Genomic DNA, 21,123 nt, shown 5'->3' on the forward strand with positions numbered 1-21,123 from the left:
TGGAAGTCTTGAGTCATACTCACTGTTGAGATATCTGAAGAGGCAGGGATCTTTTACCTGTGTAGGAGTACAAGAGGGAGAGGGATACAAAATCATGAGAGGGCCTAGGTTTAAAGTGAGGGGCAAGAAGATTTGAAAGGGACCTGTTGCACAACTTTTTCTACACAGAGGGAGTTGGGTACAGGGAATGACCTGCCAGAGAAAGTACAAAAGAGGGTAAAATTATGATACTTAAAAGACATTTGGGTGGAGTACATGGAACGGAAAAGTTTTGAGAAATGGGCTAAAAGAAGGCAAACAGGAATAGCTCAAGGAGGCAATGGACAATTAATTTATGGACACTACCTCACATTTTCTCCTTTTTTCCCTATTTTAAAAAATCTTGCATTTATGAAATTGTAGATTATAGTAATTTTTGCACCTTGTTCTGCACAATACTGCAGCCTCAAAACAAATTTCATGACACATATTCATCATGGACAAGTTGGGCCAAAAGGCCTGATTCAATGCCTATATGATGAGTGATGAGGGCTCCCTGGTTTGGAGCAGGGAGGTGAGGTGAGGATTGGTGAGAGGAGAGAATACTCCATTCTGATGTAAAACCTGTTCTGCTTCCACAAATCTAGTAGAATGTTACTAGAATCTAGCAGAGAAGCTGGTCTGGAGTCTGAATCAAGGAACTCACAGCATGGAAACAAATCTTTCAGCCGGCAGAGTCTCACTAACCACAAGGAACCTGTTCACACTCATCCTGCACCTAACCCGATTTTATTCCCCTATATTTCTATCAATTCCACTCATATCTACCACTTTCTCATGCAGTAGGACCAATTTACAGTGGCCCATTAATCTATACATTGAGTCAACTTTAGGACATGGGAAGAAACCAGGTAATCTGGTCATGAGAGGAACATGCAAAACCTCCAAATAGACAAGACTAGATGTCTGGATTGAACTTAGGTTGTTGGAGGCATGGGGCGACTTGCTGTTTGGAATGACACTGGTTCCTTGAACAATCCCATTCCCCTGATCCTTCCTCAAAGCCCAACAATTTCTCTCTCTCAAGGATAGGACATCAACTAATTCAGCACAGGAAGAGGGCCTTCAGTCCATGTGTCTGTGTTGAACGTGATGTCCAAATCAAACCAAAGCCCTGCTGCTTGCTTTTAATGGATAGATATCCCTCCATCACCACCATATTCTCCAGTCTCCCCAGAAGTCTCTTAAATGTCATTATTGTATGTGCTGCCACCACTACTCCTGGCAGCCCATTCCAGGCAAGCACAACTCTCTGTGTAAATAATTTGTCCCAAACCTTGAGGAAGGGCTCAGGCCTGAAATGTCAGTAATATATCCTTTTATATGAATGCGGTGAAACCTGCTGAGTTCATCCAGCATTTCTGTGCTTTTTCTACAATCACAGCACCAGAAGACTTGTGTTTTACTCTAAATAGTATGCCTTACTCATCTCCTTTAAACATCCTTCCCTCTTCCCTTCACTTTAAACACTCAACCTCTGGTGTGTAATGTTTTTGCCTTGGGGAAAAGGTTTTGGCAGTCCACCATAAAAATGTCTCCCATGATTTTATACATCTCTATCAGGTCTCCTGACACTCCAGAGATAACAAATCAAGTTTATCCAATCTCCCTCCATAACAAATACCCTGCAATACAGGCAACATTCAAGTAAACTTTTGCACCCTTATCAAAGTCTCCATCATCTTCCAGTAATGCAGCAAACAGAATTGCACACAGTATTCCAAGTGCAGCCCAACCAATATTTTATATGGTTGAATCATGGCCCCCCCAATTTTTATATTCTGTGCTTCTCCCAATGAAACTATATGTCTTCTTTCCATCACTACCTACTTGCGTGACCATTTTCAATAAGTGATGGAAATGGACCCATATATGCACATATAGTGTGCACGTGCGCATCTCTAACTGTGCTCTGTGTGTGCGTGTATACATATATCATGGACATCAATAATCATGGACTGGTTGCACAATTGCACTTCACTTCACTTTTTATTTGAGGATTACTGTAAATATTATACTTCTTATGTATTTATTGATAACAAACTCATTATCATTAACTCACCATGGATCCCATGAATCTGTACTGAATCAGCCTACCATAAACGAACTTGTCAAACACTTACTACAGACCAAGTAGACAACATCCATCTCCCTACCCTCATCAACCATTTTTGTCACCTCTTCAAAAAACTAATTCAAATTTGTGAGACCTGATCTGCCACACACAATGTTGACTGTGCCAGATATGACCATGACTTTCCAAATGTACACAAGTCCTACTCCTAAGTATTCTTTACAATTATTTCCTTAATGCTGATGTGTGGTTCACTGGCAATAATTATCCTTTTTTCTCTTTCTTTTTTTTTTTAAATTTTTTTTTCACACCATAAATCACATTAGCCATGATATACACTTTTTCTTTTTCACACATTTCTTGAACAAAGGTACGACATTAGCTTAAGTCCTGTGTGACCTCTCTTGTCACTAGTGAGGGCATAAAGACCTTTCTCATGACCCAGCAATCTTTTCACTTGCCTCTTTCAAAAACAGGGGATTTATCCCATCCAGCCCAGGGAATGTGCACCTTAATGCCTAAATGGACATGGATGATGAATAGTAAGTGCAGAAGAGATTCACCAGGAATGTCTGCAATGGAGGGTTGTATTTATAAGAAGAGATCTTTCCGATCATTCCTCCCTTCCCTAACTTCACGATCTGCATTACCTCAAATCTTTCTCTGAGGTCACCCATTCAGCCTTCTCTTTCTACAAAGAATGCTGGCCTTTCACTTTACTGTAAATCTGCTTTGTAAAAGTCCAGAGGCTACATATGCTGCTGGTGTAACAACTGAGGGTCTAAGGTTCAATACATTCAATAGAATAGCTCAACCTTTCAATACCACCCTCTGGAACAAAGCACAGGGTTTAGTTTGCTTTTGCAATGACCAAATTAACCTGCATCCCAAATTTTCACAGTTTCTGGATTTATCCATTTATTCTTCCAGATTAGATTCATCCTACCAAATGACAGTTCATACCGACCTTTGGTGAAATCGAGGCATTTACACTCCTGCTCTACAAGCTCATTAATGTCATCAAATGGTTTGCTCTCAAGCTCCATCCCATTCCCCACACCAATGTAGTGCATTAATGAACCAAAGGAAACCTGACTGTAAACAGTATCAGTCACTCCCTTTATCCAGAATGCTACCTTTAACCATCATTAAATTGTTCTAAAATGCACAATTGGCACATCTATATCCGAGAAACCATTGGGGAAAACATCAAAAACATGTATTACTTTTAGCCAATATTACATTTGCTAAAATACAAATAATTATTTGCAAGCTTTCTTCTGGGATAACACTTACGTGGTAAACCTGCGTGTTGGGCTGGGGTTGGGACTTGGAGGGAGCCCGTTACTACTGACAAAAATCTGCAGAGAAGGTGAAAAGCATTGCTGTAGGACATGGAGGGGGGGGGGGGGGGGAAAAAAACAATGAATCAATCAGATCAAAGAGCACTTCCAAAACAAACACAGGCATGCGCATGCACACAGACAGACAGGCACGCAGATTCACACAACTGTAATGTCAAATACATTTATAATCAGTGAACACCGGGCTTCTCACTGCACTCGACTGTTCCAATAAAGCAGAGAACGCTGGCTTCTACAAAATAATATCTCCAATAAGAATTAGAAGAGAAACAGAGTGTAGCAACCATGTAAAACATGTCAGCCCATTTTAACTGAGCAGTTTAGACTTTTATACTAGTCCATCAACAGAATTCTTGAGAAGGAGCATGAGCAACCATATGTCGTGGTACATATTGGTACCAATAACATAGAAAGGAAAAGAGATGAGGTTCTGAAGAGTGAATGTTAGGAAGAAAGTTAAAGAGCAGGACCTCAAGGATGATAATCTCTGAATTCCTGCCTCTGCCTTGTGCCACAAACAGCAAGAATAATATGTGGCAGATGAATGAATAGCTGAAAAATTGGTGCAGGAGTTCAGAGATGTGGATCATTGGGATCTCGTCTGAGAAAGGTATGACTTGTGCAAAAGGACAGGTTGCACTAAAACTGGAGAGGGACAAATATCCTTGTGGGCAGATTGTGAGAGCTATTGGGGAGGGATTAAACTGACTAGGCAGGAGGATGGGAATCAGAGTGTTAGGACAGATTATGGAACCGTTGGTGAAATGTCGATACTACGTGTAGTGACACTATGAGGAAGGAAGCACAAATGCAGTCACTTTGGATGGGTTCAAAGTTGTGTACTCTAAAGAGAGAAGTATAAAGAATAGGGTGATGACTTTGGCAGTACTGCTGCTGGTGAGGACCCTTTTCCTCAGGGTTCAACCACCTGGATGAATGTTGACGGCTCTGGACAGATTTTAAACTGCCTGTTAAAGCAGCTAATGGTTTTTATTTAAAATCCTGCAACCATGGGTCTGTGCCCAAGATGGTGGCTGCTGTGCTCAGCAGCAGCCGTGAGGGGTTGCAGACTTCGGGAGAGCAACGGACTGGCACAGGGCACCAGAAACGGACAGAACACCTGCCATTGAGATGAAGCAGAGGAGATGACCCTATAGGGTGGTTACCACTGCAGCAGACCAACAGCTGAAGGCTGTTGGAAACTGTCTCATGGGAACTAGGTATCCGAACCAGAATTTGAGAAGATGCTGAGAGAACGAAATGCTCCTGAAGGGCCTCGGGCACTGAAGGCTTGCTGAGCATATCAGAGATTTGAATCTGGTAAGGCAGTGGAAGTAGTGTATTTGGATTTTCACAAGGCAATTGATAAAGTTCACCATGGTTGTCTCATTCAGACAGTCATGAGAAAGGATCGTGGTTGCTCGACTTCTGAACTGGCTTGCTTAAACAAAGTAGAAGGTAATGGTAGGTGGAACATACTCTGTTTGGGGGTGACGAGTGGCACTCTACAAGGATCTGTTCTGGAAGCCCTAGTCTTTGTGATTTTTGTAAATAACTTGGATGAAGAAGTTTTCAGATGATACAAAGGTTGTAGGTGTTGTGGATTATGTAAAAGGTTTTCCTAAGTTACAACAGGTTATAGACAGGATGCAGAGTTGGGTGGAGAAGTGGCAGATGGAGTTCGATCTGGATAAGTGTGGAGTGATGATTTTGGAAGTTCAAACTTGAAGACAGAGTTCATGGTAAGTGGCGGTTGCTGGGCAAAGTCGGTGCAGATATGTAATCACTGACGATGACAATGTTGAAAACTGAGTTCAAGTCTGGAAAATTACAAATAAAATATTTTTAAAAAGGTTGCTGGGCAAAATTATAGAGTGGTTAAGTACACATATGGTGTGTCTGATTTCAAAGTATTTGATTTCAAGATGTGTGAAGTAAAATTGCAACTCCATAAAACTCTGGTTAGACCATAGTACTGCGAGTATTGCATTCAGTACTGGTTGCCTCATTACAAGAAAGATGTAGGTGGTTTAGAGGGTGCAGAGAAGATTTACAAGAGTGTTGCCTGGATTGGAGAACATCTCATATTCAGCAAGAATGACTGAGCTAGGGCTTTTCCCTTTGGATCAAGGAAGGATGAGGTAATGTACTAAAGATGTATAAGATTATGAAGGCCTTTGATAAGGTGGACAGCCTTTTTTCTTGGGGCAACAATAACAAATACCAGAAGGTATCTGTTTAAGGTGAGTGAAGGAAAGTTTAGGGAGATATCAGAGCATTTTTTTTTCTCAGAGAATAATGGTTACCTGAAATGAATAGCCAGTGGTGGTCAGGCCAGGAGACTGGTACAATAGCAGTATTCAAAAGACTCTTAGATAGTCACATGAATGCACAAAAAATACAGGGTCATGGGTGTGAGGTAGTGAAGGATTAGATTGTTATGTTGTAGGTTTACATAGTGGGCTGAAGAGCTCCAATGTTTCATGTTCTATGTAAAACTTCAGAAAAGGACAATTTGAGATTTCAATGTGAACTCAATTTATCAAACTGCTGGCAGCATCATAGAACATTATATCACAGTAAAAGCTCTTCTGCCCATGATGTTGTGCTATATAAACCATCTTAAAAATCTAAACCTTCCCTACCCTATTTTTCATGTGCCTGTCTAAAAGTCTTTTTAACAACCTCCACCACCAGCCCTGGCAATATATTGCAGGCACCCACATCTCTGTGTAAAAAAAAAATGTACCCTGACATCTTCCCTAAACTTTCTTCCCCTCACATTGCAGAGATGTAACCTAGTGTTTGTGACTCTTGCCCTGGGGAAAAAGGTGCTGGATGTCCACACTATCTATGACTCTCAGTCTTGTTGATCTCTATGAAGTCACACCTCATTCTTCTTTACTCCAAAGAAAAACCTCAGCTCGGTTAACCTTGCCTCAGAAGACACATTCTTAAAACCAGGCAACATTCTGGCAAATCACCTCTCCAAAACTTCCAAATCCTTCATGTAATTAAGTGACCAGAACTGAACAAAACATCCCAAGTGTGGTCTGAGTTTTACGGAGAAGCAACATTACCTCATGATTCATGAACTCAATTCCATTACTAATAAAGGCCAGTATACTATGAGCCTTCTTAACTACCTTATCAACCTGCAAATGGCAATCTTTGGGAGATCTAAGGATTTGGACTACAGGTCCCTCTGCCACACATTTAAGAATCCTGCCATTAAGCATGTACTCTGCCTTCAAATTTGACTTTCAAAAATGCAAAATTTCACACTTATCCAAAATGAACTCCATCTGCTACTTTTCCACCAAATCATCCTGTTTATATTCTGTTGAAACCTACAGCAACCTTCTACACTATCCCCAATTCCTCCAACATCCACATCAGCTGCAAACTTACTAACCTATCCCTTTACTTCTTCATTCAGATTGTTTATAAAAATCACAAAGAGTAAGGGTCCCAGAACAGATCCCTGCGGATCTCCAATAGTCACTGACCTCCAGGGACACATCTACTACTATCCTCTGCTGTCTGCAGGAAAGACAATTCTGAATCCTGCCTGCAGGAAGCAGAGACATAATGAAAGACTCAAGCTTGAAACATCAGTGATGTATCTTTATTTCTCCAATATAAAGTATATGATTGACGTGCTGAGTTTCTCCAGCATCTTGTTTTTACTTCAACTACGTTGTCTACAGACTTTTGGGTTTTACTTCTGACACGAACAAGAGAGACAGGTTACCCTTGAACTAGACGGGGACCAATATTCTGGCAGGGAGATTTGCTAGATTCACCCAAGAAGCTTTGAACTAAAATGACAGCAGGATGGGATTCAAGATGTAGAGAGAAGGACTGAAAAGGTCCAGCAGAGCAAGGAAGGCAAAGGAAGTGCACTGAAGCAGAATAGGTCGGAGAAGGACAAGCATTGAGCCAAGACGTGGAAAGTTTCTTGTGTTTATTTTAACACGACGACTGACAGGGAAAGCTAACAAGCTGAGGGTGTGGACAGGTACAGAACAGTGGGATGTTGTAGCCATAATGAAGACGTAGTTGGAGGAGGACCAGGACTGGGTGCTCAATATTCTGGGGTACTGTAGACACAATGGGAAGAGAGGAAAGGGGTTGCAATATTAATCAAAGAAGGTACCAACGTCTTTAGAGGGGATATTGCTAGAGAACTATCGTGTGAGGCAAGGTGGGAGGAAATCAGGAACTGAAAAGAAGTAATCACCTCAATGGGGGTGAACTACAGCCCATCAGTCACCGGGAGCTGCAGGATCAAATGCGTAGATGGATTTCTGAGGTGTGTAAAAACTGCAAAGTTATTATTGCAGATGATTCCAACTTTCCCAACATTTTTGACTGGAAATGTCAAAGTGTCAGGAGATTAGATGGGATGAAGCATTTCAGGGAACTTTCTGTGGTAATATGTAGACCAGGGAAGGGGAAACATTGGACCTTGTAGTGGGGAATGAAGCTGGTAGGGTAACTGAGGGGGGACATCCTAGGACCAGTGACCACAAATTTATTAGCTTCAAGATAGTTGTGGAAAAGAATAACACTGGTCCTCAAATTAGATTTCTAAATGGGCAAGGCAAATTTCAACATGATTAGGTAAGTGAGCCAATAGTGACTAGATGCAAATATTACAGATATTACAGAGTAAAAATAACAAATGCAAATTGTAATGTAACATGTTTAAAAGTGTGAGGAGGAATGTCCAAAACAAATATGTTCCCAGGAAGGTAAAGGGCAGGAATGACAAGATAAAGAAACCCTGGATAACAAGAGATAGAGGCACAGATCAGAGAAAAAAAGAGACATATATCAGGTAGAATCAGTGGAACAGTCATTGCTATTTATAGTTAGCACTTTCCCATGGTCCCTTATAAAGGTTTTTTTTAAATAACTTTATTTATTCATTCAACAAGGTTATTACATACAATAAAAAAGTACATATTATGAACGATAAAATTTTTTATATAAAATAGAAAAAGAAAGAAGAACCCCCCCTCCCCCTCCCCCTCTCAGCCAGCTCTCTTTAGGAGAGCCAAAGGAAAAAAAGAACTGAAATATATTTTCTAAAATCTAATCAAGGTAAATCTAAATGTAAATATTCTGAATATAAAGACCACTTAAGAAAAAAATAATAATTATCATGTAAAACACATGTGATTTTTTCCATTACCAAACAAGTTTTCATCTCATTATGCCATCTATTAATATCAATCACATTAGCATTTTTCCATGTACTTGCTTTATATTATTTTGCTAAAGATAAAGCTAAATATACAAAAGCAATCTGAAATTTGTCTAATCCCAAATCTTTCAAAGGCTTCAACTCACCTAACAAAAATATTGTCGGGTCCAGAAGTATTTTAATCTTATACAAATGTTCCAAAAACAATTGAATTGCTTTCCAAAAAGATTGTATATGTACACATAACCAAACAGCATGAAAAAAAGTTCCAACTGAATTACCACATTAAAACCATTTTTTTTAAAAACTTTTCAAGTGTTAAATACAATTGATGTAAAATATTGTAATTAACCATTGCATAACGAACATTTATCAATCTAGTAACACTATCATGACAAATATCTAACCAGTCATCCTCAGAAAAAGTAAGGTTAATATCCTTTTCCCATTTAATCTTAGATCTATCCCATCCCTTTTTTTCGATACTTTCCTGTACTATTTGGTACATCAATGAAATATATCCCTTCTTTGGTGCAAGAAAAGATTCAAATTTAGTCAATTTAGGTAAAATCATATCTCTACCAAATATTTGTTTTACTAAGGATCGAAGTTGATAATAAACAAATAAAGAATTCTCATTAATACCAAAATCTTCCCTCATTTGATTAAAGGATTAAAATTGACCTTCTTTAAAACAAGCCCCCAAGTTTTTTTTATACCTTTAGATTTCCAATGTAATAAATATTGATTATACATTGAAAAAGGAATAAGTTGGTTATTATATAATGGTGTTAAAACCAATAATTTACCCTAAGAACCTATCGTTCTATTTTTCTTCATCCATAACTTCATTAAATACTTTAGTATAGGCACATTATATTGTTGTAATAAATTTAAATTCCACTGAAACAAAAATTGATGTTTTTCAAATTCAGAAATATTTGCCATCTCAATTTTAGCCAAACTAGGGGGCTGTTCCAAATCCATTAATGAATTAATAAATTTAAATTGAGCTGCCTCATAATAATTTTGAAAATGTGGTAAACTTAATCCCCCAATGCATATTTCCAGGTTAGCTTATTCAAAGCTACTCTCGGAAATTTACCCTTCCATAAAAATTCTCTAACCATTTTATTTAAATCTCGAAAAAAATTCTTATCAAGTAAACACGGAATTGACTGAAACAAATATTGTATACATGGAATGATATTCATTTTAATTGTATTTATTCTTCCAATTAAATTTATAGGAAGATCCTTCCACTTAATCAAATCAGCTTTGATCTTTTTCATTAACGGTACATAATTTAATTTATATAAAGATTGATAATCAACATCCACATTTATACCCAAATATTTCATTCGATCAGTCCACTTCAAATTAATAATATTCTTATAAACTGAATAATCTCCTTCACCTATCGGTAAAATTTCACTTTTTTCCCCAGTTAACTTTATATCCAGACAAAGATCCATATTGTGTTAAACACTCCTTCAAGTGTAAAAGTGAATGAGCTGGATTTGTTAAATACACCAGTACATAGTCAGCAAATAGATTAATTTTATACTCCTCATCTAAAACTCTCATACCTAGTATCTGTGTATTGTCTATTAACTGTGCTAAAGGTTCAATTACTAACGCAAACAAAGCTGGAGACAAAGGACAACCTTGTTGAGTTGAACGAGTTAATTTAAAAGGTTCCGAGATCTGACCATTTGTCAATTGGTTTATTGTATAAAGCTTTAATCCAACCAATGAAAGAAGGACCAAACAAATTTCTCTAAAACTTTAAATAAAAAGTTCCACTCAACTCTATCAAAAGCCTTTTCTGCATCAAGAGATATCACCATCGGATGGTCAGGCAACTAATCACTCGAAGAATATTATCTGAAGCATAACTATTCTTTATGAAACCTGTTTGATCAACATGTATCAACTTTGGTAAAAATTTAGCCAATCGATTCGCTAATACTTTAGCTATTATTTTATAGAATACATTCAACAAAGAAATTGGTCTATATGAAGAAACCTTCAATGGATCTCTATCCTTCTTAGGAATTACAGTAATTAAGGCACTGAAGCATGATTCAGGTTGATCATAACGTTCATTAATCTGTCGTATCACATCTCCAAACACTGTAGATAAATCATCATAAAATACCTTACAAAATTCAACCGAAAACCCATCATCACCAGGTGATTTTCCATTTGGCATTTCCAACATAGCCAATTTAATTTCTAAATTAGTAAAAGGAGCCTCCAGCTCCAATATGTCTTCTTCTCCTAGTACTGGTAATTTCAACACCAATAAAAAGGAGTCAATCGATCCACTCTTCTGTTTTTCCTCAGAAGTATATAATTTCTTATAAAATGAACAAAACTCATCATTAATCTCACGAGGTTTGTAAATAACAGTTGAATTTCATCTAATTGCATTAATAACCCTTGATACCTGTTCTTTCTTTAACTGCCATGCAAGTACCTATGCACTTTCTCACCCCATTCATAATACCGTTGTTTAGATCTATTAATCAAGCATTCAAATTGATAAGATTGCAACGTATTGTATTTCAATTTCAATCTAGACAACTCTATCTTCTGATTTTCTGTCACATGTCTCTGAAATTCCTTTTCTAATTCATCAATCTGTTTCTCTTATTCAAGGCTCTCGGTCAGATAATTCTTTTTAACCTTAGAAGTATAACTAATTATTTGACCTTTCAAGTAAGCTTTCATAGCATCCCACAATATAAATTAACTCTGAACAGAGTTAACATTTTCTTCCAAAAAGAGATTGATTTGTTTTTTTAAAAAATTCAATAAATTCCTCTTTTTTTAACAACATCGTATTGAATCTCCAACGAGAAGCTGAACGAACTTTTTCAGAACTCTCATAAGTAAAATACAACAAAGAATGATCTGAAATTACCCTACTTTTATATTCTGCCTGCAGTATTTTCCCCTGTAAATGTGCCGATACTAAAAAAAATATCAATTCTGGAAAAAGATTCATGTCTAAATGAATAAAAAGAGAAATCCTTCTCTGTTGGGTTAAGACGTCACCAAATGTCCACTAAATTAAAATCTTTCATCAAAGCTCGAACTTGAATTGCCATTTTAGATTTTTTAACATTTTTTTGGAGATTTATCTAATAAAGGATCCAAAACACAGTTAAAATCTCCTCCAACCAGAACATTTTCATTAGCTTGTCCCAGAAGCAGAAATGCATCCGAAATAAATGCTTCATCATCCACATTCGGTGCATAAATGTTAAGTAAAGTCCAAAATTCATTAAAGATCTTACAATTCAACTTATGAATACATCCTGCATTCATTTCCATTGATTGTAATTCAAAAGATAATTTTTTATGTATCAAAATTGCTACTCCCTTAGCTTTGGAGTTAAATGAAGAAAAAAAAACATGTCCAACCCAGTCCCTCTTCAATTTCGTACTTACTTTTTCATTCAAATGTGTCTCCTTTAAAAAAGCAATATCAATCTTCATCTTTTTACTGTAAGCCAAAACTCGCTTACGCTTGATCGGGTTGTTTAATCCCTGAACATTAAAGGTAGCAAATTTCAAATTCGACTTATCTAATACATTTGCTAAATACCAAAAAATCACAAAATTAATAATAACAAAGAAAAAAAAAGAATTTTTTTTATATAGGACCCTCAAATTAAAATATATAGAGCCTTCAAATAAAAATAATATTCGTTAATAAGGGAAAAGAAAAACAACAAAAAAAACTACCAAAAGGTAGTAACTCTCTAAAAAAACTGGGTGTGGATTACCCACTAGTGACTGATGACTAACAAAGAAGTTAGTCCTCCCCAGCCAGCCAATCAAAAATATTAACACATTACCAAAAACAAAATTAGCCTTGAGATTCCAGTCCAGATGTTGAACTCATTTCAAGAATAGGTGAACTCTTTCCATTCCCGTTCTTTCCACTTCTGCCATTTTGCCCATTTCCAAGTCCATCAGATAATGGTGGACTACTTCTTTGTCCTCTGACATCAGGTAACAAATTAGGAAAAACTATTGCCTCATGCTCACTCTCAAAGAATTGAGACTGATAGTTTCCATAAGACACTTTCAACACAGCAGGGTAACAAAAAGCAAATTTGTAACCTTTACGTCATAAAACATCTTTAACTGGATTAAATTAACATTAGCATCTGATGATATTTTGACTCAAATCAAGGTAGAAGAAAACTCTTTTATTCTGAACCATCATTGGAGCTTGTCTTTGAACTGCAAGTCGAAGAATTGTCTCTCTGTCCAAACAATTCAAGCAACGAACTAACACAGCTCTTGGAGGTTGACCAGGTAGGGATGGTCTTCTTAAAGCTCTATGTGCTCCTTCCAATACCAATCCATCAGGAAAAGACTCTTCCGCCAACATCTGGGGAATCCAATTTTTAAAAAATTTGACAGGATCTTGACCTTCTATACCTTCTGGCAAACCCACAATTTTCACATTATTTCTTCTGCTTTGATTTTCCAAATAGTCCATTTTTTTACTTAACTCTTTTTCCCGGGCTCCTAAATCTTTAACTGATTTTTCCACCTTTACTATTGTTTCTGTATTGGATTGTACCTGTTGTTTACATTCAGAAAAAGAAACTTCAATTTTTTTTTTAAGTTTTCCCGATTTTTTTTAACTTCTGCCTTAAGCACAGTTAGGTCTGAAATTATATCACTATTCATTTGAACCAGCTGGGTCAATTGACCAATAATAACATCCAAATAAGAAGCAATACCTTCAAACATTATGTGAACAGGCTGAAGTGCAGTTTGAAATGCAGGATCCGATTCCATAAGTTGGAACTCACTTTCTTCCAGCTCTTCCATTTCCTGTGCAGTGGTAGAGTAAGGCAAATCCTCTTCTTGTTGTTCTTCAAAAGGCAGCATTCTAGTTGTTTTACTGCGAGTTTGGACATCCAACGACGACCCCCCGACTTCCTCAGGGGGTCGTCACTGCCGTCCCCCCGCAGACCATATTTTCATAAAATTACGAAATCCTCCGTAATTAACGGTTCCACCCAAGCCCACAGTTGCTGCAGACTGCGTGTCTGCCGTCACAATCCTCTTCCTCCGCGCTCCCGTCTCCTCCAACGGGGGTGTTCGTTGTAACAAGCCTCCAGGCTCGTGCCCGACTTCTCGGGAGCACACTCCTTCCTCTGCAAAACGGGTCGAACCAGCGCCATCTTGAGACTGGTGAGTAGCTGTTACCTTAACTTTTGTCCCTACTGGCGATCGTTGAAGCTTGGGGATCGCTGAAAATGGATCCGAGGCTGTTCCAAGTCGTTTAGGCCCCAATTCTTCTGCACTTTGAAACTGTATTTTCTTTTGTAACTGAGGCTTAGTTTTTTTTGCATTAGCAGCCATAATGGCTCACCAAAATATCAAACTGAAAATTAAAGTTTTAAAATTAAAACTAAAAGGTTTAAAAACAGGCACTTAAAAGTCTGACCAGAGAGGGCAGGGATTACACGTCTAGACGCCATCTTGCCACGCTCCCCCTTATAAAGGTTTATATAGGTCGGCATAGCAATAACATGGGCTGAAGAGCTCATACTATGCTGTACATAAAGCTTAATTATGTTTTATTAGGCATGATTAATTATGTTCAAATACAAGTTAATAATCAGGATTTAGGGCAGGTCTCCATCACTCGATGCATCATGACGTCACCAGTAGAAGGTAGAACAGTCCTAACCGAGGATGGCTCCTTGCAAGTGTGAAAGCATTCAGCATCCCTGTTAGGAGTGGTCAAGTGTGAAAAGTCAAACCTCCATTTCTATCCCAGGACAATGAACGGCCAATTTTGTGGGATGCAAGTGTGAAAGGGGCAAGTTTCTCATGGCATTAATAAAATTTTTTGAAGAGATGACAAAGAGGGTAGATGACGGCAAGGCAGTTGATGATGTTTATATAGATTTTAGTTAACCATTTGAGAAGGACTCACATGGTAGGTTGGTATGGAAGGAGTGCAGGGTAAGAGGCCAAAATTGGCTTAGTGATAGAGTTAGAGAGTGGTTGTAGAGGGCAATTTTATAGACTGGAGGATCATGGGCAGTGGAGTGCCTCAGGTTCATACTTGGAGCCTTGTTTCTTGTAATAAAAGAAATCACGTGGACAAGGATGTTTGTGTCAAGTTAGGTTTGATAATAACATGAAAATATATGCTATAGTGGACAATGAAGTGTGGATGGGGCATTTTGGTCAGCATGGGCAAGTTGGGGCAAAAGGCCCCATAATTCCATGTCTCAATTACACAGGGTTTGCAATGCGATCAAGATCAGATGGGGAACTGAGCCAAGGAATGGCAGATGCAGTTCAACATGGAGAAATGTGAGCTGTCTCACTTGGCTGAATCAAACCTGTGTTAGACTTGCTCTGTGAACAGCAGGAATCTAAAAAGTGTTGTGGAGTGGAGAGACCTAGAGGTGCACAGGTAGACAGAGTGGTGAAGTGCAAGTTTGGAACATATTGGACCAGAGTAGTGAAGTGAGTGTTTGTCATCAAAATCAAGGAGCTGACTGTTGACTTTAGGAAGAGAAAACTAGAGGTGTATGATCCAGTGATCATTAGGGACGATTAGAGGTGGAAAGACAAGCAAGTTTTAAGTTCTTGTGGGTCACAATCTCAGAGGATCTTTCCTAGACCCGACACATAAATGGTATCGTGAAGAAAGCACATCAACATCTCTACTTCCTCAGGAGTTTGCGGAGGTTTGGTATGACACAAGAATCCCTGGCAAATTTTGACAGATACGTGGTGGAATATGTACTAACCAGCTACATTATGGTCTGGTATGGGGATAGCAATACCCTTGAGCCTAAAGATTTCCAAAAAGTAAAACACAGCCCAAGACATCACAGGAAAAACATTCCCCACTATCGAGAATATCTACAAGGAACACTGCCATCAGATACCAGCAGCAATCATAAAGGATCCACACCACCCATCACATGCTCTGTTCTCACTGCTGCCATCAGGAAAGAGCTATAGGTGCCACAAGACTCGCACCTCCAGGTTCAGGAACAGTTGCTACCCCTTCACCATCAGACTCCTCAACGACAAACTCAATCAGGGACTCATTTAAGGATTCTTACTTTTGCACTTTATTGATTTTTTTTTAAAAATTCTCTCTGTATTGCATTTTGTTTACATTTCATTATTTGTTTACAGTTCTTTATTTGTTCATGTGTACGTGGTGTGCAGTTTTTTTTAAACACTACCAATAAATGGTAATCCTGCCTTGCCCAGAGGAAAAAGAATCTGAGGGTTGTATGTACTCTGACAATAAATCTGAAATATGCCTTCATCAGTTGTATCAATGAGTACAAGTGTTGGAACATAATGTCAAAGTTATACAAGGGATTGGCGATGCACCACTTGGAGTACTTGTGGAGTTTTGGTTGCCTAGCCACAAGTAAGATTTTATAAAGTTGGAATTGTTATGGAAGAGGTTGATGAATTTGTTGCCTTGATTAGGCAAGTTGTTTTGCCATCAAAGACTAGTAAAACAAGGCCTGATTTCCTCACCGCGTGGGAGATTGACAGGGGAATGAGCTACCACACAAAGTCAGATATGTTATCATCATTCAAGAAACATTTGATTAACTACACGGATGGGAGGGGGTTGGAGGGGTGTGGGCCAAGTAGTATTAAAGCATGTTGCTTGGCATGGACAGGCTGGGCCGGAGCGTTTGTTTCTGTATTGTATGACAGAAGACAAACATTAACACAAATGAGCCAGATTTGATGAATTTGGCATGGAACTAAAAGCAAAATCTTGAAACATTGCAAATACTAGCAATCCTCCAATAGAAAGTGCTGGAAATACTCAACACGTCATTCCTTCAAATCCTTGTGTTGCCTTCTCCCATGACTCAGAGATCTCCTTGCCCCCATCACATGTAGAAGCTTCCTCATCAACCCCAGTGAATACCCAATTCCCACACTTCTCCCCCTCGTGCCAATGCAGCCCAAAATAGCTCAATTTCACTCTTTTCAGAAATCTACTCACTATAGCATGCCTGGGAATTGATTTTACTTTAACAATACACAAGATGTGATCAGCATCTCCCAGTGACATCTGGTCAACAACCCTATACCCAATCTCTTCACCTTGAGTCTATCAATAAGATCAGTTGGGCAACAGAAAGTTGTACAAATGCCCACACCTTTTTGATGATCAGAGACAGAGCGCTCCATTATTTCTCCTACCTTGCCGATGCCTCTGGTTGGTGAAGGAGCTGGTGAGACTGGAATGAAGTCAATGCGCTTTGGTGAGGCAGATTTATCCAGGTCATTGTCACTCTGTGAGGAACAGAACAACATACATCCTGAACCAACCTACTACAGAACAGACTGTCACAGAAGCCCATGCTCTCTCTGGGCTTAGGATCAACCTCAGACAGCAGCATTGGCATGATCTCTGCAGTACGTTGCAATTCGCAGGGATCGTTCACTGCACTAAATGTCCACTATTCAACAATATTACAATGAATTTAAATAAATGATTAAAGTTAAGGTAACTCTCTCCTGAGATGGACTGAGGGTGGAGTTTGTGAAGGTATGAAGTGTATGGCCACACGCAAGCTTGAAGAAATGACTCTGCTCAAGCCTGGGCATGAACTAGAAACCACAAACATCAACCATAACTGGTAGAATTCAGCTTACCAAGCCTACTCATGATCCACCCACAACATGAGCAAAGGGCCAGATGAACAATTTGAAAATTTCAACAGAAGAGAAAAACTGATCATAAAGTCACAAGCCATGGAACAGGCCCTTCGGCCAAACGAGTCCATGCCGACCAATATGCTAGTCTCATCTAATCTCATTTGCTGGCACTGGGCCCCTCAGCTAATCTGTCCAAATGTCTTGAGAATTTTGATATTGTTCTGCTTCAACAATTTCATCTGGCAGCTCACTCCAGATGTACAACCCGCTCTGAGTTCTGAGTGAAAATGTCATCTCTCCGGTCTCTCCTGAACCTTACACCATTCTCCTTAAACATGCCCCAGTTCAAAATCTTTTCAGCCAGTTTTGAATCCAATGGGGCAGCTTATCTTAGATCCTATGTGATTTAACCACCCAGACTGACCTGACATGTGGCATCTTGTCAAAAGATTTGCTGAAGTCCATGTATACAACGTCCTCTGACCAGCTCTAATCAATCCCATTTGTCACCACTTCAAAAAACTCATCAGATCCATGAGACACAATCTGCCAAGCTCAAATCAATTCCCTATTACCTCCAATCAGTCCCCATCAATCCAAAAGTCCTGTGCCTCAGAACCCCTCAAGCAATTTTCCAACCATTGCGTCAAGTCCTTGCAGACTTCCGGCTCGTCACCAGAGGCCAACAATAATGAAAGCATTTAGCAAGGGAGTCTGCAAATTTTTCCCCAGCTTCCCACAAGGTGGGAGGATGTACCTTCAGGCCCTGGGAATTTGTCCACTTTCATGCACTCCAAGGTTGCTAAGACATCACTCTTGATAGTTCTAATATGGTTCAGTACCACACCAATTGTTTCCTCCAATATCTTAACATTCCATGATCTCCAAAGTAAAGACTTATCATAAGTATTCAGTCAAAATTTCCCACCCCCCCCCCACCACCCGCCAAATCTCCAATGATTCCCCACAAAAACAGACTTTCTGATATTTCAGGGGGCCAGTTATCTCCTTAGCCACCTAGTCTCCTTACATACTTGTTGAACGCCTTGAGATTCTCCTTTATCGTACCTGCCAGCTCCATCTCATGTTCTCTTTTTGCCCTTCTGATTTCCTTTCTAAGCATACTCTTACACTTTCTGTTCTCCTCAAGGGATTCACTTGATCTATACTTTGTACATCTGATGCAAGCCTTTTACCTGACCAGAACCTCAATATCCTTCGTCAACCAGGGTGCCTTAAATTTACAACCCCTGTCCTTCACTCTGACAGAAGCAAGCACTCTTGCTAACATACCTATAAAAACATCCCACTTTCTGTCCATCCCCTCACTCATTAACATTCTCTCCCATGCAATGTCTGCAAAGGCCTGCCCAATTGCTCTGAAATCAGCCTGGCCCCAATTAAGGACTCTCACTTCTAGGCCAGTCTAATCTTTCTACAGAGCTATTTTAAAACTAATGGAGTTATGGTCACTGGACCCAAAGTGCTGGACTGTCAATTCAGTCACTTGCCTTATCTCATTCCCTAAGAGGTCCAGTGTTGTGTCTTCTCTGTTAGGGTCCTCAATTAATTGATTGAGGAAGCCCTCTTGAAAACACAACCAATCCACCCCGTCCAAGCCCCTTGTACTGTAAATAATCAGGTCAATATCCCAGTTACACTATTGATTATTCTTACCACTATCTGCAATTTCCCTGCACACTGCTCTTCCAATTTCTGTTGACTGTTGAGGGGCCTATAAACACAACCCTATCAAAGTGACCATTCCCTTCTTGTTTCTACGTTTGACCCACATAGCTTCACCTGACAAACTCCCTCGAATACCTCACTAAGCACAATTATGTCTTTCCTTATCAAAAATAGACACCCCCACCCCTCTTCTATCTACCCCTCCATCGCACCTCTAGTATCTGCATCCTGGAACAATGAGCTCCCAGTTTTGTCCTTCTCTTAGCCACATTTCTGTTGTGTCTACAATATCTCAGTCAAATGAGCCAATTCACTGCCTGGATTTGCCTTACCTGTTATGCCCTTGTATTGATATAAATGCAATTTAAATCAGCATGTTGTTTTGCAGCCTATCCTATCCACTAAACTTGCTCTTTGAGTAGAGTATTGACCCCCAACTTCTCATCCGACTCATCTCTGCTCTAAGCCCCAGCACCTGTCAATCGAATTTGAAACATGACCAAATTTCCCAGCCACTACTTTGATCCCCTCCAGTTCAGATGTAACCCCAACTCTTTTGTCCAGGTCACCTCTTCCCCAGAAGAAACCCCAATGATCCAAGACCTAAATCCCTGCACCTGCTCCTCAGCCACAGATTTATCTGGCCTATCTTTCCATTCCTAAACTCATGAGCACCACAAATCTAATGACTTCACAAATAAGTTTGAACTGTCTGAGAGAATGGTTGGTGTTTTTAGACAGGACACCGGCAGAATGGAAGTATCTAGTTTCTTAAAAAACCCATAGGATGGGTAAGTCCCCAGAACTGGACAGGATAAACCTCAGGTTACTACAGAAAGGGAGGGAAGAGATTGCTGAGTGGTTAATGTTCTTTGCATTTTCCATGATCACAGGAGTGGTATCGGAGGATTTGAGAATGGCAAATGTAGATCCCTTGTTCAAAAAAGGTCATACGGAGAATCCTGGGAATTATGGACCAATGAATCTTATATCAGTGATGCACAAAGTATTGAAGAGGATTCTTAGCAATAGGATTTCTGAGCATTTGGAGAAGCATAGCATTCTCAGGGATAGTCAGCTGGTTTTGTGAGAGTGAAACATTGCATTAAGAGCCTACAATGGATGTGGCGATTCCAGTAAGGTGTTTAACAAGGTCCACCCATAGTAGGCTCATTCAGGAAATCATGAGACATGGGATCCAAGGAACTTTGGCTTCTTAACTGGCTTGCCCACAGAAAGCAAAGAGTAGTAGTATGCAATGCATTTTGCCTGGCGGTCAGTGACTAGTGGCATTCAGCAGGGATTTGTTCTTGGACCATGGCTCTTTGTGATTTTTATATACGACTTGGATAAAGAGGAGGGGTGAGTCAGTGTTTGCAGATGAATCAAAGGTTGGAGGTGTTGTGGATTGTGTAGAAGGTTACAACAGGATATAGACCGGATGCAGAGATAGACAGAAAAGTGGCAGATGACGCTCAAGCAGAATAATGATGAAGGGATGTACTCTAGAAGGGCATACTTTAGGTGAAATCTGCGCTTAATGGCAGAGTTTTTAAAGAGTGTGGAGTAACGGAGAGAACTTGGGGTCCAAGTCTACAGACCCCTCATGGTTCATTAGTTAGGGCATTGAGTTCAAGAGCCATCAGCTTCAGCTCTTTTCAACCACACTTGGAGTACTCCACTCAGTTCTGGTCACCTCATTATAGGAAGGATCTGAATGTTTTGGAGATTGACCAGGACGTTGTCCAGGTTGAAGAACATGTCATATGAAGCAAGATTGACAGAGTTAGTTAGGGCTTTTCGCTTTGGTGCAACAAAGGATGAGAAATGACTGCATAGAGATCTATATGATTATAAGAGGCATAGATAGGGTGGACATTCAGCACCTTTTTCCTGGGTGACAACAGCAAATACCAAAGGACATCAATTTAAATTGATTGGAGGAAAGTTTAGGAGAGATATATATATATAAAAGAGTTGTGATAGGCTGGAAAGCATTGCCAGGAGTAGTGGAGGTTGGTACAATTGTGACATTCAAATAA

General features: G+C 39.4%; 1 protein-coding gene across 25 annotated transcripts in view; it reads right to left on the bottom strand.

The window, feature by feature from the left end:
• Positions 1–21,123, bottom strand: part of pabir2 (PABIR family member 2) — an 89,317-nt gene that overhangs the window by 36,358 nt on the left and 31,836 nt on the right. For 18 of the 25 annotated variants that reach the window (XM_069893586.1, XM_069893580.1, XM_069893575.1 and 15 more), the window contains 3 exons: positions 16,934–17,026; positions 12,149–12,247; positions 3,410–3,498 (listed from right to left, as the gene is read on the bottom strand). In XM_069893586.1, coding sequence (XP_069749687.1) covers positions 3,410–3,498; positions 12,149–12,247; positions 16,934–17,026 — 281 coding nt within the window. Of the gene's footprint in view, positions 1–23; positions 61–3,409; positions 3,499–12,148; positions 12,248–16,933; positions 17,027–21,123 lie in introns of those variants that run through there. The other 7 variants (XM_069893582.1, XM_069893578.1, XM_069893598.1 and 4 more) reach the window with 5 other exon arrangements.

Source organism: Narcine bancroftii, chromosome 8, assembly GCF_036971445.1.
Source record: "Narcine bancroftii isolate sNarBan1 chromosome 8, sNarBan1.hap1, whole genome shotgun sequence".
Classification (NCBI taxonomy): domain Eukaryota; kingdom Metazoa; phylum Chordata; class Chondrichthyes; order Torpediniformes; family Narcinidae; genus Narcine; species Narcine bancroftii.